The sequence below is a fragment of the Lemur catta genome, chromosome 21 (genome assembly GCF_020740605.2).
Source record: "Lemur catta isolate mLemCat1 chromosome 21, mLemCat1.pri, whole genome shotgun sequence".
Classification (NCBI taxonomy): domain Eukaryota; kingdom Metazoa; phylum Chordata; class Mammalia; order Primates; family Lemuridae; genus Lemur; species Lemur catta.
Window position 1 is genome coordinate 7,227,885 of NC_059148.1, and position 25,280 is coordinate 7,253,164.

Genomic DNA, 25,280 nt, shown 5'->3' on the forward strand with positions numbered 1-25,280 from the left:
TTGCACCGGGGGCAGCCTGTTGGCACAGTCGGCCTCCGTGCTCACGCGCTGAGTGGGCGCCTGGCGCGAAGGTCCCCGTCCGTCATCCCCAACTCGTCCACACGGCGCTCACCTCGCTCTCTGTCTCTCTCTGGCAGGTTGGTGGTCGGGGCCAGCTGTATCCTTTGCTGGTGTGTGGGCGGCAGCCTGGGTCGTGGACGCTCCCTCCCTAGGTGCCCCCCACCGCCTTCCCTCCCGGCAGGCACTTTGCTGCCTCTGGTCAGGCACTTACGGGACCTCTGGGGGTGGAGGGCCTGTGCCCTGGGGACAACTCGAGCCTGACCTCTGGGGCCAGCGCTTCCTGGAGGCTCTTCCTGAGCCGCACGCTGAGACGGCCGAGCCACCAGTGCAGGCGGGCACAGCCGTGAGGCAGCCGGGCCGGCCTCCCATGAGGGCAGCGCGCTCCGGCCCCGCTCCTGCAGAAGGAGCAGTCAGACCCCGCGGGTCAGGAGAGGAGGCCTGGGGTCAGGAGAGGGGACATCCGGGGGAAGATGAAAGCTGCAGGCCGTCCGTCCGCTGAGAGCACAGGTCGGTGCAGCTGCCTCCAGCCTTGCCTGGCTGAAGGTCCCCCACTGAGTCTGGGCGGGGCGGCTCTCCGTCTCACCCCGGACCCTTCCAGGTCACAGGCCTGGCCCCGGAGGCTGAGATGAACTCCAGAGCTGGGACAGGTGCCCCGTGCAGGCAGAGGCGGGCCTGGCCAGTGGTGCTGCTCAGGGAGCCCCTGCTCGGGCTGGCACAGCCCTCACCCCCGGCCACGCACCGAGGGGCTGCCGGTGGGGGTCTCGGGATCCTCCTCTGGGGCCGGCCGCAGGAGGGTGGGCGTGGGCTGCCAGCGCGGGGCCCTGGGGTTTCTCCCCTGCACTCGCGAAGCACCGTCTGTTAGGGTTCCTCAGTCTGCACCCAGACGTGGCCCTGGAGTGTGCCGGCTTCCTCACCGGGATCGGGCTGGACACCACCGTCATGATACGCAGCGTCCCCCTCCGCGGCTTCGACCAGGTAGTGCAAGAAGCTCCCGAGCCCGCCTGTGGCTCTGCTCCCTTCCACCCGCCGCCTGGCCTGGGCAGGTGCGGGTGCGGGGCTGGGCTGAGGCCTGAATCTTTAGGAACAGTCCCCTGAGCCGGACAGGCAGATTGCCCAGGAAATGTGAAAACATGCAGCCAGAGCAAGGGAGGAAGGGCAGCGGGGGGGCTGCACAGACACCCCTCCCGCCAACAGAAGGGACAGTGAAGGGCCACCCATGGGACACCCAGCCCAGCCTCCCATGTAGGCTGGGTCTCCCCACCCCCGTCACCCCGTTAGCAAGTGGCAGCATGTGTCCCAGAAGCATCGGTCTCCCCTCAGAGACCCCTAACTCTCTGCCGCCTCCTTGCCGAGGCCCCTGGGGTCCAGGGGGGGAAATAGGAGGCCACATGTGAGCCGGTGAGTGGCACAGGGGCACACGGGCTCCAGGCGAGCCTGTGGGGTCCACTGTCCTGACAGCCGCCACAGGGCCGGAGGTCAGAGGCTCGGGCTCATGGTGTCCACGCAGGTCCGCGTGGAGGTGCCTGGGTTTGCAGTGGTCCTCACCTGAAGCCACAGATGGCAGGACGAGCCCTGTGATTGGAGCCATGGAGATTTTCGTTTTCTTTTTTTTTTTTTTCCTTTTTAGAGACAAAGTCTTGCTCTGTCACCCAGGCTGGAGTGCTGTGGCATCAGTCTAGCTCACTGCAGCCTCAAACTCCTGGGCTTAAGCCATCCTCCTGCCTCAGCCTCCTGAGTAGGTGGGACTAAGGCATGCACCACTGTGCCTGGCTAATTTTTGTATTTTTTGTAGAGACAGGGTCTTACTATGTTGCTCAGGCTAGTCTTGAACTCCTAGCCTCAAGTGATCCTCCCATCTCGGCCTCCCAAAGTGCTGGGATTACAGGTGTGAGCCACTGTGCCCGGCCTGAGATTTTCTTTTCTTTTTTTTTTTCCTTTAAGACAGAATGTCACCATGTCAGCCCAGGTAGAGTGCAGTGGTGTCATCAGCTCACTGTAACCTCAAACTCCTGGGCTCACGCGATCCTCTGCCTTTGGCCTCCCAGGGTATTAGGAGATTACAGGTGTGAGCCACGGCACCTGGCCTCTTTTTTCTTTTTTTTTTTTTAACTAAAAACTCTTCAAGGAAAAGTTGCCTGTTAAAATTGAACTTTGTATTGTCATGGGGGGGAGTCAAACGCCCCATGACCCCCACAGAGGAAGGCCCGTTGTGTGGCAGAGCTGCAGGTGTGCGGGGCCCGGCCCAGGCCCACGGTTGGCCCTCAGCTCGCAGAGGCCTGGCGAGGTCGCCCACAGCAGGGGGAGCTGGACCTGCTGTCTCCAGACCCCCGACTCCACCCCCAGTCTGGGCCAACTCAGAGACGTGTCCCTCCGTCCTAAAGCCATGGCACACAGCTGTCCCCTCCCTCGGTGCACATGCACAGAGCCCCTGTGGCTAGGACACAGGGTCGCCTCTGTGGTGCCGGCGGCGGACGGAGGAGGCTGTGCAGCCGGACACAGGTGAAGAGGAGGCCCAGGAGGCGGGGGGGCCATGCCAGGGCGGAGGCTGCCCGATGGGAGCACAGGAGGACATTAGGCTGGGGGGCAATGGCCCCCCAGTGGTTCCCCCTCGGGGACCAGGACGTCGGAGCCCACTGGGCTCCCAGAGGGATGCGGGAGGGACCTGCAGCCTGCACGGCGATGCCTCTGCCAGCGATGCCCGGACACTGTCCTCGTGGTCTGGGGGGACCTGCGCACGCGGCCCAGAGCCCGCTGCCTCGCCCGGTGGGTGTCAGAGAATTTAAGTGGTGACCGTTTGTTTCCTCCTGACACTGCTGGCCTGTGCGGACCCCCAGTGTTCTGGAGAACGGGCCCCGTCTGCAGCTGGACAGGGGCACGGGGCCTACGGGGCGACAGGCAGGAGCAGCACCCTCTCTGCCCCGCGGCTGTGCCCACACCTGCCGCCGTGTTTCCCGGTGGGGCAGAGGCCCAGAAGAAGGAAATGCTTCGTGCCACGGCTTTAGTGGGGACTTAGGTAATTGGCAGCTGGAGAGGCACCCACAGGCCAAACAAGTCCTGACCGAAGGGCCCAGGCCTGGGGGCTCGGAGCCAAGAGCGGGGCCGACACTCTCCACGGACGATGGGGCAGTGGGCACCCCACCTTCTCTTCCACACAGACCCCTCTTGCCTCCTCGCCGGGGCCTTCGAGAGCAGGGCAGGGGCAGGGCCTCCCCGGCGGCTGTCGGTGGTGGGGACCTCACTGCCACCTGGTCCTCACAGCTTGTCCTCTCCCGTCTTGCAGCAAATGTCTTCCCTGGTCACGGAGCACATGGCGTCTCACGGCACCCGGTTCCTGAGGGGCTGCACCCCCTCCCAAGTTAGGAGGCTTCCGGCTGGCCGGCTCCAGGTTACCTGGGAGGACCGCACCTCCGGCAAGGAGGACACAGACACCTTTGACACCGTCCTGTGGGCCATAGGTAGGTCACCCTCGGCCTGTCTCTCGTCTCCCCACGGCGCCCGGGGACCAGCAGAACCTTGTTCCCCTGTGACGGGACCTTCAGCCCACTTCCCATCACCTCCTGGGCAGACCCCGTCCTCTGGCCCCCAGCAGGTTGGCCGCCCTGGGACCTTCTGGAAACACAAGCCAAAGATAAACCAGCCAGGTGTCACCACTGAGCAAAGACTAGTTAGTCGTCCTCCCTTGGAGGATTGTTTGTTACGGTTTCCGCGCATAAATCCGCGTGTTTCCCGCTAGGTTTAAGCCTTGGTATAGTTTTTATATAATAGTATACATTTTGAATTACAGCTTCAAGCTAGTTGTTTTTCACACAAAAATGATATGGATTTTAACACTTTTTAAACTGTGGTAATATATATCTAACAAATGTCACCATTTTAAGCATTTTTAAGTGTGCGGCTCAGTGACATTAAGCACATTCACATTGCCATGCAACCGTCACCACCATCCATCTCCGGAACTATTTCATCTTCTGAAGCTGAAACTCAGTCCCTGTTAAAGAATAGCTCCCCACCCCCTCCCCAGACCCTGGAAGCTGCCACTCTACTTTCTGTCTCAATGAATTTGATGGCTCCAGGGACCTCACATAAGCGAATCATGCAGTATTTGTCCTTTTGTGACCAGCTATTTCACTGAGCAAAATGTCCTCAATGTTCGCCATGTTACAGCACGTGTGAGAATTCCCTTCCTTTTTAAGGCTGGATGATTTTGCTTACGCATTCATCTGTTCATGGACACTTGGGTCACTGCCGCCCTCGGCTGCTGCAGACAATGCTGCTGTCAACACGGTGCGCACAAGCTGGCTGTTTCCAACGTGTAAACATGATGCAGATGTTAAAGGTTCTAACCGGCCTTTTTGTGGCTCGCAGCAGCCCCCACTGGGCCGCTCTGGGCTCTACAGGCCATCACGTGCTGGGAGTGGGTGTCTCACTGGCCTTTCCAGAAGTCACACTTCGAAGGATTCCAAAGGTGGCGTCCAGCATGGGGCAGAGGCCTTGGGCCTTCTCCAGCCAGGTGTGGGTCGGCTGCCTCTCGCCGGGTCTTGTCCTCCTGCCCTCCGACCCCTGTGGGGCCAGTGCTTTGTGAGTGGAGGTTGAGCAGATGTAGCTGTGGCTGACCTCGCCAGACACCCGGCCTCTCTTGCTGGGCCCCCGAGGACAAGGGTGGGGAGTGTGGCCTCAGCTGGGGTAGACCCCTGCCCCGGCCAGGCTGTCTGAGGAGGCCTGGGGAGGGGAGGCCCAGATGCTGTCCCGTCCCAGGCCGGCTGGCAGGTGGTGGCCGCTGCGAATGGGCTCCCGTGAGGAGCCTGCGGTTCTCATCCGGGAGGGTGTTGCAGGGCATGCTGTGCACCTGCCGGGATGTCCCTGCCGCCTGGCACCTGCGTCATCTAGGTTTGGTTTCTAGTTTTCCTACCTGTCCTGTCCACTCCAACGTTGACCATGGGAACAACTAAGGTGCCGGTTTCTCTCAGCACTTCTGGTTCTCCGGAGCCTCTCTGCACCGAGCCTGGGCAGTTGTCCCCCTGCTGTGAGCCCTGGCCGAGAACCCTGATCCCTCTGCCCCTACCCCGATCGTGCACATCTTTACTGGGCGCCCAGAGGGGCTGTCCCATCAGCGTCTGCCGAGGCTCCCGGAGGGACGAGCTGCATCACAGAGCGATGCTTCTGCAGAAGCTACGCGGAGTGAGTGGCGTCGGGAATGAAATCGAGTCTCGGGGGCGGCCCTTTGCTTTTGTGTAGTGGACGCGAGAACAGAGCTGTGTGGGGAAAGGGTCTGAGGTGGCCCAGAGTGAACTTAGGGCCCCGTGAACCACAGTGGGTCAGTTACCAAGAGGAATGTTCTTGGTCAGACTGTGGAAGTAAATGTTAAGTAAGTTCATTGTGGTAAACACTACGCAAGGTCAGGTGATGTTTTGGACCCACAAGTGTGCTGATGTTTATTATCTTAAACTGCACTCCAAACAGCAAGGTGACAACTTTCTCAGTTCCCACTCGCCCCAGCCTTCCTCTTTTGTCCCCTGACATCTCTCTGGACCCCCCATCAGCACAGGGAGCCCTTGCCCTGCCTTTGGACAGAGGAGCTGGCCGTGCAGCCAGATGCCGTCCACTGGCCCACAGCGATGGCGGCGGCCCCGTGGGCCAGGGCTGTGCCCTCGAGGAGCCCGGGGCCTTCCCACCTTCCAGGCTGGGGCTGGCAGGGCCGAGGTGGGCCCCTGCCTGGCAGAGCTGCTGTGGGGCATACCCCCACCCTCCCCCACTGGGAGTCTGTTTTATTTTTTTGTATTTTCAAAAAGAGCATCCCCCAGACAGTCTGCCCGGCTTGATTGATGCTGGGGGTGGAAGCTTTTCGCAGTCCTTGGCCTTTGACCTTGATTCCCAAGGGCGGCAGCGGTTTCTGGCATGCCTGGCGGGGGGGTGGGGGGGCTGCGGGCATGTGCTGACTGCGCTGCTGAGAGCCAGGTTTTGTAAACATTTAAGGGGCCACTTCCCAGGTTCACCGCTCGGGATGTTTTCTGCTGGCTCGTACTGATAAGCCTGGAACCCAGCGTGGTTTCTGCTTGCAGTAAAGGCTGATCCGCTCCAGGTACCTGGGGCTGGCCCTGCCCTTCCTGAGCCGGGAGTCCCGAGTCCACACAAGCTGGGCTCTCACGGGTGTTTAAAGACAGAAAGGGAGGACGCCCCTCATGCCCCACAGACACACGGACGGGCCGGGTGCTGCTCGGAGCTCCCATGTGGCACCGAATGCTGGCCCTGCCCACGTGTCCGGCCACAGCCACGAGGACGGTGGATGTTGGCATTGAGAAGTGGGCCCTGCAGCCTGGAAGCAGAGGAGGCCTGGAGCCCCTTCCTCGGCAGCCTTGATCTCCAGTGGTGGATTAAGCAAGTTAGCAGTTAAAGCAGTTAATTGCTGTGCAGGGGGCCCCGGCTCATTGTTTGTCTGTGAATCACCCGCCCACACCAGGTGTCTCAGATAATAGACTGGGAACTTCAGGGAGGAGGATTTCCTGTCTGCAGATGTGCCGATTACAGCGCTGAGTGAAGACAGTCAGCCTGGCTGCTGGGCCCGAATTCGCCGGAGTTAACCAGTTGTGGCCTGAATCCCCCGGTCCGGCGTCTGAGCAGACGCCTCCCCGCATAGAGGCTTCTAGGCTCCAGTTGAGCTTAGATTTGGCTTTAAGGGATGGACAGTCTACCTCTGGGTCACAGCCGTGGGACACCAGGCACTGAGATTGTCAAGTGCCCCTGGGCATCCCCGCCCTCCAGTCATCTCGGTGCACGCGTCCCTGCGCCATGGAGTCCTGGCCACAGTCGGGGGCGGGGGGGGGGGGTGGCGCTGGTGTGCAGGAGGGGCCTCACCGAGCCTGCAGGACCCTCGGCCCAGACAGCCACTGTTCCCCCAGCCGAGTGCCAGGAGGGCAGTCGCAGGCCTGCCTGGGCCCCCTGGGTGTGGTGGGTGAGCCCTGGGGGAAGAACCAGCCCAAATCTTACCCTGGCCACTGAAGCCATTTTCTCTTCGTCGGGCTTTGTTGTAGAGGCTTGGAGTCACCACCTGTGTGCAAACCCACTTCCCAGCCTCTCGGCCCCGGCCCCTGGCTTCCCGCCTTCCACGGACACCACGCACAGGCCAGCACTGGGAGTGGCTGCGTGTGCACTGGGGGCTGGGGTGCCCAGGACCCAGGGGGGCAGCGGGTCAGCCCAGGGAGGGCTGCACGCTGGGCTCCCCTCTCCACCTGGGGCTGCTGGCTCAAGTTTGCATGGTTGAGACCATCCTTCCTCAGCTTCATTCTGCTGTCGGCTGCCCCCCACAGATTCGGCCCACGCTAGGCCCTGTGGCATGTCCCCCTGGATGGGTGCCAGGCAGCAAGAGGGGGTGGGAGTCGAAACAGAACCAGGCCCCCACGGCTGGGAATTCGTGGGTGGGAGTGCTCTGAGCCCAACGAGAGGGAAGAGGCTGCTGGGGCCTGGCACCTCCTGGAGGCCCCAAGGGGTGGCCCTGGCGCCCCCCGGCTGGCGCTGGAGAGGAGCTGATGGGTGTCACTGAGCCAGGACGCAGCCTGGTCCAGGGAACCCCCGGGGAGCCCACTGAGTTCTTCCCAGTGTGGACTCAGAAGTGACCTGGCCTGGTCAGCCAGTAGAGTGGCCGGCCCTGTGCAGGTGGTATGGATCAGGGGTGCCTCCTTGGCAGTCTAACATTTTTTTATTTGAGTGCAATTTTGATGTCAGTAATTATCGACATCAAGAGAGACCCAAGGGTCGGGTGGTGGCTCACACCTGTCATCGCAGCTCTTTGGGAGGCTGAGGTGGGAAGATTTGAGGCCAGCCTGGCAACACAGTGAGACCCTCTCTCTAGAAAAATGAAAAAAATTACCTGGGCGTGGTGGCTGCACCTGTCATCCCAGCTACTCAGGAGGCCGAGGTGGGAGGATCCTTTGAGGCCAGGAGTTTGGGGCTGCAGTGAGCTGTGATTGTGCCACTGCACTCCAGCCTGGGCAGCAGAGCCAGACCCTGTCTCAACAATAACAAAAAAAGAAAATAGAGACTGAAATCTGCCTGTGTTTGGGCTTTTCTTTTCTTTTCTTTTCTTTTCTTTTGGAGGGCAAGAAGGTAGACATTCGCACTCACAGGGCCCTTCCTATAGGAACCTGCCGAACTCCGAGAGGTGGCCGTGGGGCACCACTGCTCCCGCAGCAGCCTCGGGTCAGCCCTGGCTCACGGCAGCGCCAGCCCCTGGCAGGGCCTGGCAAGGGCGGGGGCAGCAGTGCCCTGAGCCATGACCTGCCTGGCCCCCAGCAGCTCATCCCGCATCCAGACTCGTGTCCGAGGGTCTGGCCTGCCCCCTCGGTGACCTTCGCTGGGTCTGTCACCAAGTCAGACTCAGGGCTTATGGTTAGAACTCACTGGAAACCAATCAAAGGTAAAAGCTTGGTGAAAACGCTGTGGAGATGAGCGGGTGCTGTCGTGCGTGTTACCACGTGCCATCCGCGTGCGTCTGCGTTCAGCCAGTGCCGGCCTCAGGGAGGTTGTATTTACGGTAACAGTTGTTAAAGCAGTAGTGACCACCCGCCACGGAGCACCCTCCTTCCCGGGGGTCCCGGGCGCCTGCCGGAGGCTGCACCGCACTGCAAGGCCGGCTGTGCGTTTCAGGAGCCACCGTCAGCGTATCAGACGCTTCGCAGTGGACACAGGCTGGCTTGAACAGGAAAGGCCAATGCAGCCCCCAGGGGAGCCCAGCCCCACTCCCAGAGAGCCCCCCGGGTGTGAGACACCATCGGGATGGCCTGCGGGTCCCTGGTGAGCGCTGGCGGGCACAGTGAGCAGCCAGCATCAGGGCACATCGTGGTCCAGGGGCTCATTCACCACCCAGCAAACACTGAGCCTCGGCTGGGATGCAAGGCCGGCAGAACTGTGCTCACTCTTGCCCCTGGGGGCTCACAGCTGCGGTGGGGGTCTGTGGCTTGTTGAGAAGGGGCCATTCGGAAACAAAAATGAAGAAGAAGATGGTAAGTAGAAAAAAGCAGCCAGCTTCAGGGCTCTGACTCCAGCTGCAAGGGTGGGCCTACTTGGTCCAAGGTGCTGCGCCAGGGTGAGTGGTAGGGCTGGGCCTGGGGGCCACATGCCCGTCAGGACAGTGGCTGGGTGGCCATGCAGGCCTGTGTGTGGAGCCCTGCCGCCTCGCAGGGCAGCCCCCGCGAGCTCCCTTGCCCCATCCCCGGCACGGCACTTCCTCCCTCGCGCCTGGCTGCGTCTGTCTGGACCGGGGCCCCTCGCTCCCCTGCCAAACTGCCGAACTGCCGCGGGCACCTAATCTTACCTCCTTTCGCGGCTGCTCTTTGCCAGTGGGAACTTGTGTCCCAGGCGGGCGTGAAATCGGAGGACATGGGCGTTTTCCATTGCGGGATGAGAGAGGCCGTGGTACTGCACGCGGCTGGCCATCTGTGCATCCCTGTGTCCGGCAGAGGAGGCAGGAATGACCGACAGCTGCCATCTGGGTGGCTGGGGCCAGCAGGGGCCCCCTGTGCCAGCAAGGGGATTGGACCCTGCTCTGAGCATGAGGGGACGGGACTTCAGGAGCCACCTGCCTCTGCTGCGGCCACCACCCCGGTCCTTTGCTCAGAGAGGCCCCCAGTGGGGGCTCGGGGCCCAGCATCCCGGCTGGCCGGGCCTGTCACAGCTGGAGTGCCGCGCCACGGTGTGGAGCATGGGCGGAGCTGGCCTCTCTGTCCCGCCGGCCAGGCCCCACCGGCACAGCTTCCAAACCCGACACACCATGGCTGCCCTTCCCGGGCCAGCCCGGCTGCCTGTGGCTGCCGCTCACTCTTCCTTCACTGCTCGTTCCAGAAGCTGCTGCAGCCCCTCAAGGCCAGGTGTGCTCGTGCCACGAGGCCGCCCCTGCCGCCCTCCAGCCGGTGCTGGCTCTTCACGCCAGCGGCTCCTTCGCATTCCCGTGAGCCTCCCAGTCGCGCACAGCACGTCCGGAGCAGTCCCGGCTGTACGATGGGCCACACGGGCCACCCAGTTCCACACTTGTGTTATCGTTTCCTGTGTCTGCTTTTATATTTCTCTTCATTTCCTTTGGGACCTGGGGGCAGGGTTTGGGCAGCACCTGCAAGGTTCACAGTCGCCAGAGTTACCAAGGGGAACGTGAGGAAATGCTCCTGGCCTCCCGGGACCAGCCGGGCAGGGGACAGCGCGGATGCAGTGTCAGTCGCTCTGGCCCCAGCACAGAGCTGTCACCAGGAGGCGCTGGGCCTGCAGAGCTGATGCACCAGCCTGGGGAGGGCCCAAGGGCTCCTCCTGTGTACCTCGGCTCTGCCATGGGGCCCCAGCTCCCTCTGCCATGGCCTGGCTCACCTGTGTCCAGGCAGATCCTCCCCTGGTGCCAGCCTGCCTGCCACCCGACTGCTGCGGCTGAGCCGGCCTCCCTCGAACTTGAGAAGCTCGGCTTAGTGTAGCCTCCGTGTTTTGACTTCTCGCTCCAGGATGGCAGCTGGGGACTTAAGGTTTTCCTTTTACAGGGACTTCATCTTCCAGATGCTTGGGTGGGCACCACCCACTTCCTGGCTGCAAGGAAGCCGGTTTGTCCAGGCCACTGCAAGCTGTGGGGCTGTGCCGTTGGCACCCAGTCACGCTGGCCGTCAGGGACATGCCCTGAGCCCCTGGGGGCTGCCCGCTGTCCCTGCCCTCCTGGGGTCGGCGGGAAGAGCTGCTGTGGCCACACCCCTCCGAGTCAGGAGAGAAAGGGTCCTCTGGCCGCTTGGCCACAACAAGGCCCGTGTGTCGCCCTCCCTCCAGCCCCAGGCTGCGTGTAGCCTGGCAGAGGCCATGGTGCCCAAGGCCCCAGGACTGGCCATCCCCTACCTGTCCTGGCCTCTGCGCCCAAGAGCAGGAGCAGCTCTCGGCTGCGCCCCGGGATGAGCCCAGTGTGGCTCAGTCACTGTCCCTTGGCCCAGCTCCTCTCTCAGCCATGGGGTCTCCAGGCTGGGGCTGTTTGCTGGGCAGCAGGGGCCGCACCGTGGAGTGGCAGGGACCTGGCCGCTGGCCCTGCTCGCTGGGCCCTATGCCAGGGGTCGTGAGCCCAACTTCCCCTAATAGAAAGAGACCTTCAGGCTCCATCTGGGTAGGGGCCACCCCCAGCACCTGAGCATCGGCTGGGGGTACAGCTTGGGGCATAGCCCCTCGGCCTCAGCTTGTCCAAACAGGGAGGAGGCCATTGAGAGCCATCGAGTGTCCCTTGGAGGAGGCCCCGCTGGACTCTGAGGCCTGGGGACTGATGGCTCTCGGTGCCCAATCGTGCTGGGCGGGGGTTGCAGGGAGGCCGGGCAGAGTGCCGGGTGCCCACAGCCCCCATGGAAGGTTGGTTTCTCCTGTGAAGCCAGCACAGAGCATTGATGACACGCTGGTGGCCTGTGGCAGGGCCTGGGGCCAGGGCACAGGGAAGGTCCCAGAGTCCTGTGCGCAGCACTCTGGTATCGGGCAGTCACAGCTTCGGCAAGTGCCTGCTCTTTCCCATGGGCCGGAGGACGGGAGGCCGCGGCGTTTGCAGTGGGGCAGGGCCCCTGCGCTGGCCGCGCCGCCCGGTGCCCGTTCACGTCAGACACTGGGGCCCCGGCCCGGGCGCCCTCGGTGCCTCTCACTCCACCAGTTCTGAGCGGACCTTCTAGGAACAGGCTTGACGAGAAGGAGCCTAGGTCAGAACTGCCACAGAAACCCTTCAGCCCTCTCTTTGTCTCCTCCAGGTCGAGTTCCGGAAACCGGAAGTCTGAATTTGGAGAAGTCTGGGGTGAAAACCAGCCCCGACAGCCAGAAGATCCTGGTAGACTCCCGGGACGCCACCTCCGTCCCCCACATCTACGCCATAGGGGATGTGGCGGAGGTACGGCCTGTGCCCCAGGAGCCGGTGTCCCCACCTGCTCCAGCTGGGCCTGGGGACATGCTCTGGGGGCCGTGGTCCTGTGGGAGAAGTGACCCCAGGGGCTGGCAGGGCTCTTGTCCTGGGAGGAGGTGGGCATTGGACTGCGCTCCCTCAGTGCTGTGCCCTTCTGTGGCAGGGGGTGTGGGGCGGCTTAGGGACAGCTGAGAACACAATCAGCAGACCCCTGTGGGAGGGGTTGGCCTTACAGAACAGGCCTTGACCTCCCCGCAGTTGGTCTAGAGGCACAGTCTCAGACATGTGGCTGGCACGGCCTTGGGGTTGTCCTGTCCTACGGGCTGAGTGGCAGGCCCTGCCCTCTGATCTGCAGCGGGCCCAACCCCTCTGACGGGGTGCCATGCTGTCACCATGGAGTGGAGACCAGGGTGGGTCTCCCCGGGCTGGGGGCCAGAACTGGGGACCACACGGCCCTGGATCCAGCAGTTCCTGCCTCACTCCCTGCCCTGGAAGGTGGGTCCACAGCAACCCCCTTGTGAGGCCTTGGTGGACGTCCTCCCACCGGCCCCCAGCAAGAGCCCCACGTGGGTGGCCATGAGGCGCCCCCTCCACAGCCTCAGGAGCGGCTGGCCGCCCCGCGTGTGTCCCGCCCATCCCAAGGAGGGTGGCTCGGGGTCCCTGGCCATACAAGCCTGAGGGGCCCTCCCTGCCTCAGCCTCCTGTCAGTGTTCACGTCCTGGGGCTGCCGTGACCAATCACCACACACGGGTAGCTTAGAACAGAAGTCGAAAGTCACAGTGTGGGCAGGGCGGCGCTGCCCCAGGAACCTCAGGGAGGACCTTTCCCTCCTTTCCCAGTGGTGGCCGCGTGCCCAGGCTCCGGCTTGTCCCACAGTGTCTGCCTCTCGTTGGATTTAGGGTCCACCCTAATTCCAGCGTGCCCTTGTCTTAGTCCTTACCTTAATTACGTCTGCAAAGACCCTATTTCCAAATAAGGTCACACTCTGAGGTTCCAGGCGGACCCCGCTGGTCGGCCTGTCTGTGTGAATGGACGTGAGCGCCTTCACGTGGTCTCCGTCCCGCGGCCCCTGCCTGGGCCGGGCAGCGCCGCTGCTTGGTGTGATTTCTGCAAGTGCAGCCTCTGCCCGTGGCCATGTGGATGTGACCGTCTCTGATCACAGAAGTCTGTCGCATGCCGTGGGCGCTGTGCCCTACGACCGAGTGCCATGCCAGAGAGCACCACGCGCCTCTGCACACGCCCTACCTGCCGCAGCCGGACTTCCCCGGCTGCAAAGCGTGCAGCTCCCAGGCTCCTGGCCCAGTCGCATCGCGGTGGACACTGCAATATTTTGAGCTGTGTTGCCAGAAATATACGGCAAATGCAAAGGCATTGTTTTTTGAGACAGCGTCTTGCTTGGTTGCTTCAAGTAGAGTGCAGTGGTGTCATCACAGCTCACTGCAGCCTCAAACTCCTGGGCTCAAGCGATCCTCCTGCCTCAGCCTCCCGAGTAGCTGGGACTACAGGTGTCAGCCACCGCGCCTGGCCAGCCAAAAGCATTCTTTACTTAAAAACTAAGCCGACTCCTTGGGAAAGGCCGTTCTGAGCAGTGCAAAGAGTTAACATTAGTGGTTCCACGAGCTGGGAGGCGCTGGTGGGTGGGGCGGCGCCATTGTTTAATGAGATATTGTGTGCTGCGCACAGGGATGTTTCCGTGGTTAGTCAGGCCTGCTGGAATGCACGGGCTGCTTTCCCGAATTTATCTCTGCGGATCTCTATTCATTTCTGGAATGCCAGACAACATCTGCATTTCCTGCCGCAGAGGTGACAGGCAGCCCCTCCCGGCGGACACGTGCAGGAATGCCCGAGGCAGGGTGGAGGGGTCTTCAGCAGAGCCACCATCTGACTTGGGATTTGTCATGGGCTGTGCCGCCCAGTCGCGCAGCGTGGCGGGAGCACATGGAATGCTTTGGGGGCCCGCGCTGGCTGGGATTCCAGCTAATGCGAGCGGCAGCAGAAGCCCTTGTGAGCTGTGCCGGGGGCGGCTGCCCCAGGTCAGCAGCACGAGGAAGGGGGTCAGAAAGAAGCCTCAGCCAGCGAGCGAGGGCACGAGCCGGCTCACGGCAGCTCCCTTCTCATCCAGGGCGGGCGGCACCCCAGGCGCCTCCCTGGCAGGACAGAGGGCAGCGCCGGAGGGAGAGGCCGTGGGACGTCCACGGAGGACGAACCTCGCATGGGGACGGCTTTCGCCTCGCTGTGCTCGGTGGCAGACGGTGTTGGGGGGTCTTAGAAAGGGAGGCGCCCGCTGGAGGGCTGGCTGGGGGCGTGGGGGGCTGCACGGGCTCCCTGAACACGGTGCTGACCTGGCCCCGTGCCTCTCCCAGGGGCGGCCCGAGCTGACGCCCACGGCCATCATGGCCGGGAGGCTGCTGGCCCAGCGGCTGTTCGGCCGGTCCTCGGCCCTGATGGACTACGACAACGTGAGTGCTCCACGGGGCTGGTTCTGCCGGGTGAGGGGTGTGTGTGCACCCGTGTGCCTACGTGTGGGCGGGCGCACACGTGTGCGTGCGTGTGCCTGCACGTGTGTGCTTGTGTGTGTGCGCTTGTGGGAGCACAGGTGCGTGGTTCAGCTTCAAGAGGGCGGCCCAGACATGGGTGAGCGAACCCCGCTGTGTCTGTGGCCTGCCGCCAGTGCCCTGGGGGCTGGGCCTGTGATCGCTGCGTCCACGTCACGCAGTGGGGACCTCTCATGTGGGGCCTGAGGAGTCTGCCTGAGTCTGGATCCCCCTGCAGGTCCCCACGACCGTCTTCACCCCGCTGGAGTACGGCTGTGTGGGGCTGTCGGAGGAGGAGGCTGTGGCTCGCCATGGCCAGGAGCACGTGGAGGTGAGCGGGCAGGGCAGGGGCAGACGGGCCGATGCCACCTGTGCAGCCCTTTTCCCCTGGAGCGCCCCGCCCTGCACCGAGGCGCGGTGAGCGGGGTGCCAGTGTCCCCGCTTCCTGGGGCTGCAGCTGGGCAGGGCGGGGTGCAGGGCCCAGAACTGCCGGTGGCCGCGGTGGCGCGGAAAGGATGGGGGCCGGGGCGTTGGAGGGAAGGCCGAGGCCTCCAGCAGCCTTTGGGGTGTGGCTGAGCCTCCGGCCTTGGGTCCCGCCTGCTGCCGCCTGTCTTGATGGAGGGGGAAGGGCCTGCGCGGCCTCAGAATGAGGCCGAGGAGGCACCAGAGAGAGGCCCCGTCGGCTGGCGCCCCCAGGCACCCCAGCACCATGGGGTCCCCGCCGTGGTGCCACCGGCTCCCCTGCTAGGGACTCAGGGGTGCTCGAGGGTTCTGGCAGATGGGACCCCACCCTGCCCCCGTCCTGCTCTGATCCTCCTCCCAGATTCGTGGGACGCAGGCCCTCACCCTGCAGGAAGAGGCTTCCACGGGGCAAGGCTGCTTTTGGCGTCTGCCCGGCAGGCAAGCCTCAGCCCCGGCAGTGGAGGCGCCAGGGAGAAGCCAGGCCCCCGCAGCCTGGGCGGCCAGGCAGGGCCTGGGGATGAGTCCCCTGAGCCCCGCGGCCGGCCCTTCCCCTGCAGCCAGCCCCCGTCAGCGGGACCCACCCGACAGACCGGCCTTCCCCTGGCACTTTATTTGCTATTTTTGTTTGATTCATCGCAAGTACATTGGGACATATGTTCATGGCATTTTGTAATGTTTTATGTTTCGTGATGTTGAAGGGCCAAATATTCTCTGTTTGTTTTCTTTTCAGTTCTGTCTTGGTTAGAACCATATTCTCTGAAGCTAGCTGCATTAATGAATAATGGCTGTGCAGCACATGTGAGGGCCCTGCTCATTTTTTCTCGGCCGCAGCCCCGGACACGCTGTCGAGCCCTTTGTGGGTGCTGAAAGCCAGCTCTGGGGTGGCCGGGGCCTCTGTGGCCCTCAGCACTTCGCTCGAGTGAGGACTGAGTCTGGGCCTCGGCGCCCGAGGGAGCTTGGGTGGCCGCCCACCCATTCCTGCCCCCAGCACTGGTCAGAGCAGGGCAGTGTGTCCACTCATGTGTCCTCCTGGGGGACACCCCAGGGCCCTGTGCCCAGCCTTGGGCTCTGCGACATGGCACAGTGGGGACACGTGGGCAGCCAGCGTGGCACCTGCTCCAGGGAGAGAGGGTTGCATCCTCACCCAGACCACACCTTTGGGCCAAACGAATGGTTCTGGGTCCCCACTGCACCCCTGCCCTGTCCATGCAGCCCGTCCCAGCTACAAAACGCCATGGGACTTGTGTAGCTGTGGCCACTGACTCCAGGAATTGGTACCTTGTCACCAGGTTTATCACGCATATTATAAACCACTGGAGTTCACAGTGGCTGAACGGGACGCGTCCCAGTGTTACATAAAGGTGAGCCCCCGTGGCCCGGGGTGCACGGGGGGTGAGCGGGTGGGGTGGGGGCCCCTCGGGGCAGTGTGAGGGCGGAGGGCAGGTCCCAGGGCAAGGCGGGCGGCGCAGCAGGGCTCCCTCCCAGGGCTGGTGCTGTGGCTTCCAGATGGTGTGCCTGAGGGAGCCCCCGCAGCTGGTGCTGGGCCTGCACTTCCTCGGCCCCAACGCGGGCGAAGTCACCCAAGGATTTGCTCTGGGGATCCGGTGAGTCCAGTGGACTGTCGGCCGCTCTGTGGTGCTGACGGGCGTCCCCCGAGCGTCGGCAGCGCCGCAGTGGGACAGGCTGCGTTTCACGTTGCCTTTCTGTGGCCTTCGCGTGCCAGCGGCAGGGATTCCTCCAGCTCCCCCCAGCCGTGGCAGGTCCGACGGGACGGGCGGCGGCTTTCTCCTCCAGCCAGACGCTGCTGAGCTAGAGCCACGCGGAGCGGCTGCTGTGGCCCCGGGTCCTTGTTTGGGGCTTTTCTACGCCGAATAAGCAGGGTTGGGGCCTCGCTCACCAGGCGACCCCTCAGGCAGCTGTGCGCAGTGTCTCCCGGAGCTCAGGCCATTGCCCGGGTCTTGGGCTCAGGCTACGTGTTTTCAGAGTCCCTGGGCCAAAGGAGGCCACGGCAGAGGCTCTGCGGGGGCTGTCAGGGCAGCTGGAGGTTGGGACATCATGCATAGCCTGACAGGGGTGGCTGGACGTGTGGCGTCAGAGGCAGGAAGGCCGGGCCGGCGTAGTGTCCGTGGGCCAAGCAGGGAGGGGCTGGGCTCCTGGAGAGGGTGTGGACAGGGCGGAGGAGCAGGGCAGTGCCCAGAAAGGCTGTCCAGGGGCTGTGCGGGCACTGGAGGGTCAAGCCAGATGCCCGGGGCACCCCGGCCTCCTCCACACGCAACCTCGGCTGGGGCCTCCCATTGTGGGGCAGCAAGCCCGCGGCCCTGCTGTGGCCACACACACATGCAAGGACTGCTGGGGTGCGGAGGATCTCCCAGGGCAAGGGCTCCAGTGGGCAGCAGGGTCCAGGGTGGGCTCCTTGGACACATGTCCACGGTCCCTGAGCTGTGGAGCCATCTGTGGCAGAGCCATCATCTGGAAGTTCAATCCAGTGTGACCACTGGAAGGTAGCCTGTGGGCCTGGTCCAGCCTCTGCTGAGAGGCCCGCTGGAGCCCTCGACGGGTAGGGTTGACCTGGGCACCCACTGGCCTCTGATGAGGGCTGGCAGGCCCCGCCATCCACGGCACCAGCTCTGTCTTGGGAGATCTCTGGGGCTGGCAGGGGACAGGGAGGGCCCTGGCTCTCTCACAGGCCATCACTATCCATAGATGCTATTGCCAGGACTGGCACTCAGCTCCAGAACAATTTCTGGAAGGGCTATTTAAAATATGGCAGCCTCTTTTTATAATGCAACTGCAAAGTTCTGGTTTCCTTCATATGCAAAGAGCTCTTAAAAGTCAACAATAATAATTATAGAGCAATAGAGCAAACAACCCAATAGAAAAATAGACAACACAAATTGGCAATTCACAGGAGAAAAAATAAAAACAAACAGTAGAAAGCTTCTGAGCCTTGGAAATTTAATATTTGGAATTTTAAGGTGTGATTAAGCACCAAGGAACCATTTTGGTTGGTGAGGATGAAAAGGCTCGGTACCGTCCAGTCGTGATCAGTGTCTGCGTGGAGGAGACACTGAAGGTTGGAGCGAGTCACGTGTTTCCGATGAGGTTGGGAGGACGGCGTGGGCTGGGCGGCCCGCAGGGGCCTTGGTCTGCATTTGAAGTGCACTCACCTGCTCTTCGAGTTAGGGCTTCACCCAACACGCGTGTACAGCATGTGTGTGGTGTGTAGACGGGAGAAGAGCTGCGTGTTGCAGCCCCGTCTAATGGCAGACGATGGAAGCTACTGCCGCTGGCGCCCTGCGGGCTGTCCGCACATGCCGCGCCCCGGGGAGGTAGGCGGCGCACGCCGGGCGGAGCGTGTGTGGGCTGCAGGGCGTGGAGACGCCTGTGACAGCCACTCTGGCAGATGGCTGGGGGGCCTGGTGGGACTGGACCTCAGCAGGCCAGGAGGTGGCCCGGGCAGCTGCTCCTCCTCAGCTGGTGGCAGGGCCAGACCAGACCAGATCGTGCACTCGCTCTGTGTGGGCAGGAGGCCAGGCCGGGCACAGCCACACACAGAACAGCCAGGTCCCTGCCTCGTGTGGCAGGCACCAGGCGTCACGCCGCCAGGAGTGAGCAGGGCTGGGCGCTGCGCAGCAGAGCAGGGCCGGGCGGGCAGTGGGCACCGGGAGGGTGCAGGCTGCAGAGAGAAGTGTGGAAGCTGTGCTGTGGCGGGTGAGGGAGAGGGCCCTGAGGGGGCACACATCGTGCCTGGGTGGGGGACTGTCCCTGGGAGGGGACTGTCCCTGGGGGGGATGGTGCCTGGGGGGGATGGTGCCTGGGGGTACTTTCCCTGGGGGGGCACTGTCCCTGGGGGGGACTGTCCCTGGGGAGGCACTATGCCTGGGAGGGACTGTCCCTGGGGGGGACTGTCCCTGGGGAGGCACTATGCCTGGGGGGGACTGTCCCTTGGGGGGACTGTCCCTGGGGGGCACTGTCCCTGGAGGGGACTGTCCCTGGGGGGGACTGTCCCTGGGGAGGCACTATGCCTGGGGGGGGACTGTCCCTTGGGGGGACTGTCCCTGGGGGGCACTGTGCCTGGGGGGGACTGTCCCTGGGGAGGCACTATGCCTGGTGGGGACTGTGCCTCGGGGGGGGACTGTCCCTGGGGGGTGAGCAGCAGGAGGCCAGGCCAGGGCAAGCCAGAGAGTGGTGGGGCACTGGGCATCTGCCAGGAGGGAGGTGGCCGGGTCCAGCAGGTGCTGGTGGGTGTCCTGGCTGCTCCCTGGAGAAGAGGTTGGGGACGGTGAGGAGACTAGTGACTTGGAGGCTGTCCCCAAGGGGTGGGGGGCATGGATGCACCACCCCCTGACTCCTCGCTCGTCTCCCCCACCCCCATCCCCATGAGCAGGTGCGGTGCCTCCTACGCGCAGGTGATGCGGACGGTGGGCATCCACCCCACCTGCTCCGAGGAGGTGGTCCGGCTGCGCATCTCCAAGCGCTCGGGCCTGGACCCCACAGTGACGGGCTGCTGAGGGTAAGCCGCCGTCCCTGCCCCGCTGAGGGCACACGGCGCACCCGAACCGCCAGGCTGCTCGAGGACGTGGATCCAGGTAGGCAGGTGGGGCGGGCTCCGTGCTTGGGGACAGAGTGTGTGGCTGGGGGTGTGTGAGCCACAGGCTCCCTCCCAGTGCGTGGCGAGGCCGCATGGCCTTGAGTAGGCGAGCTCCATGCCTGGTGCCCAGGCCCAGGTGGCCAGGAGGCAGGGCTGGGAAGGGAGACCCCCGAGGGCCCCAGCCTCCGCAGGGCATCCCCAGACCCGCGGCTGCCCCCACATGTCGGAGCTGTGGAGGGCCAGGCTCACACCTGCAGGGCCTATCCCAGGTGGAGGGTCCCCAGGCGGTCTGAGCTCCGGCAGTCTCACGTTGCGCTGCCCCGGGGCTGCAGCCAGAAGCTGGCCTCCCCCTGCGGCCTGGCTCCCGCAGAGCGCAGAAGCACCAGCCCCGCTCCTGTCCCTGTCGCCCAGAAGGTGGAGATGCTGCCTCGTGCATGGCCGCCGCCCACACATCTGGCTCTGTTGCAGCTTTGCACAGCTGGCTGAAGCCCAGGAGTGTTTTGTTCCTCTTCTGAGGAGGAAGAAATTAGCGAGTCCCTCCCAGGCCCCGCCATAGGGATGCGCGTGCCAGAGCCTCTCCATCCCTCGGTCTGACAGTGTCCCCTAAGCCCGGCCACCGGGCTGGGTCCTTGGGGCAGGGCGGTCCGGCTCACCCTGGGTGCCCTGGTGGCTACCAGCCCCTCCCAGGGGTGGGTCCTTTGGGCCCCTGTCCCCGGGGCTGAGGTGGAGGCGAGGCAGAGCCGTGAGCTCCTCCTCAACAGGCTCGCGGGTCCAACAGCACTGAGGGACCCTGGAGTGGCCCTCCAGGGTGCTCGGGGCACCTGCCTCCCCACAGACCTCCTGAGCCAGGGCCGCCCTTGACAGGATGAACCAGGAAACGCTTATCAGAATATTGCACCGAACAGAGCTGTTTTGTTAAGAGCCTGCTACAAATTTTTACCATTTCAAAATATTTTTGTGGCACTACATCGCTCCCTGTGACACATCGCCCTGGGGGTGTGGGGGCCGCCGCGAGGGTCAGCGTATGTGGCTACAGGGGCGTGAGGGGTGGTGTGGCCACCCGTGCTGAGCCCGCCATCCTCGGCAGGACGGTGGAGGCCAGGCCCGCGAGATGGCCGGCGATGGACAGCCCGTGTGCCCTGCAGGGATGGCTCCAGGGGGCTGTGAGCCCCCACACCTGCGCCTCCCACCCCTCCGGCCTGGGCCAGCGCCCCCAGGCTCCCGATGCCAGATGATGACGGCCTGGGCAGAAACCCGCCCCGTGGGCTGCCCATGTCCGAGTTCCCCTGGCGTTTCCGCGTGCAAATAAAGAGTTTTCCTGAAGTGTGCTCTGCCTGTGGTGTCCCCGCTGCAGCCCCACCCTGGCCCAGAATTGCCCCGGCGGGGCGGGGTCTGGCCAGCCCACCGGGCCCCTCACCAAACGTCAGTAGCTTCCAAGAGCTGCCGGCAAGGGGAGCCCATCTGACCACAAGCGTCCGAGCTCCCTGCAGGCACTGGGGCAGAGGGGCAGACCCCATCCCAGGCAGGAAGAAGGGCCACCCCCACTGGGCCCGCAGCTGCCTGGCCTCAGGCCCGAAGACCCACCCGGGGAGCCCTCCCGGGACCCTCTGCCCAGGTCACCGCTGAGGTCTGTGCGCCTCGAAGCAGAAGGGGCGGCGGGCTGGGGAGGGGCTGTGTTCCAGAGCAGCCCGCCAGCAGCGACGGCGGGAGTTGGCAGGGCTGTTTGAGGCTTTCTGTCCCCGAATGTCAGTCACCTCGCTCCGTCTCCACTGTGGTCTTCCAAGGCAGTTCATCGGCTATGCTCAGGCTAATCCTGCGCATTGAGGCTTGATGGGCCGGGGAGCGCCTGTCAGTCACTGCCAGGGAGACAGCGCTGACAGCCACGGGCAGGGCCCGGCATTGTGCTGGGGCTTTAGCGGCAGCTAATCGCGTGTCTTCCTTAAGAAAACATCACTTAGCCTGCCGGCCAGGAGCCCTGGATGGGACCCTGCTTGTCAGCGCACAAAGGAATGCCTTTGCGCCTTAATGGGCCTGCGGAGCAGCCTCGCTGGCAGCAGCGTGGCGCGCGAGGGAGCTCTCAGACGCCCAATTAAGATGCCAAGTGCTGGGCTGGGCCCCGACAAGTGCAGCTCCCGATCAGCCGTGTCCCATTTAACGCACGGCTGGTGGCGCACCCCAGCGCGTCCTGCGGGGAGGGCTCACCTGGGCTTGGAGGCAAAGGGTGCAGGCGGGGAGGCCGGCAAACACCTGCTGCCTGGTGGGTGGGTGGAGGTCCTGGGCGGCCGCCAGGCAGTGGCCTGTGGATCCTCAGCCCTGGGAGCTGTCTTGCTGGGCAGCACACGAGGAACTTGAACCAGCCTTGCTGCTTTCTGTGCCCACGGAGATGACGCGGCTGTGCGGGGCCCGTGGGACACCCCAGGCAGCTCTCTGGGTGAGGGCCACCTGCCCCCTCCCGCCCAGCCGGCCAGGGGTGCCCGTCGCCGATGGCCTGTGTGCCACCCTCCCGTCCATGCCCAGGGGTCCCCAGAGCCTTCCCAGCACCATCCGATGGGGCCAATGGGGACTTCTTGGCGGGCAGCAGGAGGCCTTCCCCCATGTGGCTTTTGTATGTGCCCCTCTTCCTCAGAACATCTGGCATGGCACACCTGCTGTTTGTGACCTCTGCTCTCTCTGTCTGGCCAGGTCTCCCAGCCTGCACTGTCACCTGGGAGGGACTGAAACGTCCACAGCACACGTCCCAGGCAGCCGCAGGTCTGCTGGCTCCTGCCACACCGGGGCTCAGGCTTTCTGGTCAGCGTGGGCAGGGATCTGGCCCATTCACAGACAGCGGGTGTTCCAGGCACGAAGAGCCCAGAACTGCTGTCCCCAGAGCCCCCTTCGGGGCTGGGTGCTGCATCAGCAGGTGCTTGCCTGGGCATGGGCCAGGCCCAGGGGACCCCACTCTTCTGGGGGACAGCAGCCCTGAGCCCCACCCAGGCAGCTACAGAGCCAGGACAGGAACCAGGGACCCCGCAGGGCAGTGTGTGCAGACCAGCGGCTTCCCTGGGCCACTCTCCCGGGCTCCCGTGCCCAGCACTTGGGCAGGACAGGTGCGCTGGGCTGGCTGGCTACCCCCTATCCCCAAGCTCACAACGCTGCCTGGCCCCTCTCTGGGCCGCCCTGCCCTGTCCCCTCTGCCCAGGAGTGCAGGGAGGGAGGGGCCTGAGCGCCACAGGCCAGGTGCTCTCCCCGGGCCGCCCTCCCACCGCCTTCGCATGTTTTTATGGTGCAATGAAAATACGATTTTAATTCCTCAGATTGTTCGGTATAACCTACAATTACCCCCGGCGACGTCCTGCACACTTCTGCCTGTGGCTCCGGATTGCACAAGGGCGTGGAGGGAGAGGAGGGGGGGGGGCTGTCCTTGGGGCCATGGGGCCTCCTCTGTGTCTCAGCCTCACTCTGCAGCGGGGCCCCAGCCACCCCACCGCGGTCTCGGGCAGGTCCAGGGTCCCTGGGAGGTTGGTGGGCAGAGGAGGGCAACAGGCAGTTAGGGAGGGCACGGCGGGAGGGCAGGGCCTACACGGCTCTGGGGAGGGCCTGGGCCTGGCGCAGGCGGTGGGGCAGGGGCACCAGGGGAGTGGGGGGAGGGCAGCCGAGACGCTCAGACTGCAGCCGCCACCCCAGCATCTCGCAACCCTGCGGGGACTCCCGGCTGCACTGGGCGGGCAGCGGAGCCCAGGTGCCTTGGCCTTGCTCTCCTGGCCTCCATGTGACCTGGGGCCCAGCCCGGCCCTCGCAGGCGGAGTTGCCCTGTGGGAAGCAGCCGCGGCAGCCGCAGTGCAGAGGGTCCCGCTACCACGCTTGCCTCGCCGGCCCCTCCCAGGCTGAAGCAGGCGCGGGGGCACCAAGCTGCAGGCCACCCAGGACCCTGCACAAGGGACGCCCTGAGGACCCGGGCAGTGTGCATTCTGGGCGACGGTGCGGTCTCAAGGGGCTGTGAGGCCACGTTGAGCCCTACAGACCCCACTGGGGCTCCAGGCGTCTGGGCCAACCCTGGCGGCTCACTTCCCGTGGGCCACCGCCCTGCGCTCACGTCTCTCCGGGGATCCCACAGGTTGGCGTCTGGCTCCTCCGGGTGGAGTCGGGAAAGGCACGTCTGTGTCCGCGCTGGGCTGGCGGGCGGGCCCCTCCCGCCTCCCTGAGCCAGAGCCGCCCAAGCCCTGGGTCCCAGGCTGCTCCCCTCACCCCCTGTCCCTCCCTTGGGGTCCCTGGATGCCCCTTCCTGCTGGCCACCTCCACCCTGGCTCCACCCTCTGCCACCTCTCTTCCTCGCCAGTGCCCACCCCTGGCCCTGGTCAGGTGCACGAGGGGGTCGGCATGGGCCAGTCACCAGCAGACACGGGAGCCCCACCCAGGTGAGCAGGAGGCAGCGGTGAACCGTGCCCAGGCCGGCAGGCGGCACCAAGGCCTGAGGTCGGGGCCCACCAGGAAGGAGCTTGTTCCCCTGCAGCCCCAGCCTTGCAGGAAGCATCTCATCTGAGCTGATTCTCCATCTGGGGGGCGTCGCCCCGGCCTCAGAGGAAGATACTCCTGGCCCCAAACTCAGGCTGTGGCCCTCCCATCTTGAGGGACCTCAGACCGACCACATTGGGGTAGAGCCTGGAGTGGGGGTGGGGCGGGTGTCCACCACCTGGGACTGCTCCCATGCCACCAGGGCCCCATTGCCCACCCATCCAGGGCCTGGGTCCTGCCTTTGCCCCACTTCTGTGCGGCCTGGCGTGGGGGTCTGGCTGGCTGCTGAGAGGAGTGTCCAGACCCTGCTCCTCAGGCTTCCATGGAGCCCCAGGCAATAGCCCAAGCCCCCCTGGTGGGGCCACCAGCACAGAAGACCCCTCTGGCAGACCCCAGGCTGAGAAAGCCACCTCTGCCGTCTCTGGCTGCTCTGGTCCTGCCTCCCTTCCTGGCCCTCCCCATCGGGTTACCCTTGGTGCTGGTGCCAGTGGAGGCCCAGAGCTGGACAGGCCTCGGCTCGGGCACATTCCCTGCCCCACCTTGTTTCTTCCTTCCTCCGCCACCATCTCAGATCTGGGCTTTCTGGCCGGGCACCACATGGTCCTTCTTGTACCAGGCAGGGCCGCAAACAAATAAACATGTACACTCCGGCACCCTGGCTGCCAGCCTGGAGCAGGAGGCGGTGGGAGGGGCTGCTGGGCACAGGCTCTGCCCACCCCACGCCCCTCCGCACACCCAGGCCAGTCAGGGGCTCCCCGAGTGCCGTGCAGACCCCAGCTCTGCTCTGCTCCCAGTCCAGGCTGGCGTCCCGACTGCCACAGCGCCAGGCCATGGGGGAGCCCAGCGGCAGGTGCCCCCCAGACCTGCTGGTGAAGGAAGGCGAGGGCCCGTCCAGCCACAACCCGGAATGTTCAGCGTGGGACATAACTGGACGGGAGGGTCTTCCACAGGCAGGAACCGCAAGAGACTGGAAGAGACATCGAAGCAATGGGGGTCTAGGAGGCTGGGGTGGAGACGGGAGGGACGGGCCCCCAGGCCGCCTTGCCGGCGGCAGCCCCTGACCTCCAGCGCAGCAGGCACGGCTGGTGTCATCGTTTCCTCGTTCCAGATGCCGCTGTGACTGGGGACGGGTCGCCAAGGGCCAAGGACGTGCAGCAGACACCCTGACCTCGCGCTGGCACTGCGGGTCCTCAGGGAACCGGAGCAACAGCAAGCCGAGCCTCCCTGCAGGCTCTGGGGCGCCTGCACCTGTCCGTGC

General features: G+C 64.4%; 2 protein-coding genes across 2 annotated transcripts in view; one reads left to right on the top strand and one right to left on the bottom strand.

Annotated features, from left to right (window-relative positions):
* Positions 1-20,851, top strand: part of TXNRD2 (thioredoxin reductase 2) — a 45,053-nt gene extending 24,202 nt beyond the window's left edge. Inside the window, exons 9-18 of the mRNA XM_045535166.1 lie at positions 138-157; positions 944-1,035; positions 3,341-3,515; positions 11,793-11,929; positions 14,305-14,400; positions 14,714-14,806; positions 16,227-16,298; positions 16,444-16,541; positions 19,325-19,526; positions 20,616-20,851. Coding sequence (XP_045391122.1) covers positions 138-157; positions 944-1,035; positions 3,341-3,515; positions 11,793-11,929; positions 14,305-14,400; positions 14,714-14,806; positions 16,227-16,298; positions 16,444-16,541; positions 19,325-19,448 — 907 coding nt within the window. The 3' untranslated portion in view covers positions 19,449-19,526; positions 20,616-20,851. The remainder of the gene's footprint in view (positions 1-137; positions 158-943; positions 1,036-3,340; positions 3,516-11,792; positions 11,930-14,304; positions 14,401-14,713; positions 14,807-16,226; positions 16,299-16,443; positions 16,542-19,324; positions 19,527-20,615) is intronic.
* LOC123626265 lies at positions 17,870-22,300 on the bottom strand. Its single transcript, XM_045535183.1, has 5 exons — positions 21,731-22,300; positions 21,283-21,384; positions 19,780-20,039; positions 18,105-18,613; positions 17,870-17,988 (listed from the first exon to the last, which is right to left on the bottom strand). Exons 1-3 carry the CDS (start codon positions 22,164-22,166, stop codon positions 19,834-19,836), a joined length of 744 nt encoding a protein of 247 aa, XP_045391139.1. The 5' UTR covers positions 22,167-22,300; the 3' UTR covers positions 17,870-17,988; positions 18,105-18,613; positions 19,780-19,833.
* Between the last annotated feature and the right edge of the window lie 2,980 nt (positions 22,301-25,280).

Bases quoted from the DNA above. Each gene is read 5' to 3' on its own strand.
- LOC123626265 (XM_045535183.1), bottom strand. From the start codon at position 22,166: ATGCCAGATGTTCTGAGGAAGAGGGGCACATACAAAAGCCACATGGGG. The intron at 21,385-21,730 runs GTGAGCCCTCCC...TCTCCCTGGCAG, and splicing joins CCCTTTGCCTCCAAGCCCAG to TGACTGACAGGCGCTCCCCG. The intron at 20,040-21,282 runs GTGACTGACATT...CTTCCTCCTCAG, and splicing joins CACAGTGGAGACGGAGCGAG to AAGAGGAACAAAACACTCCT.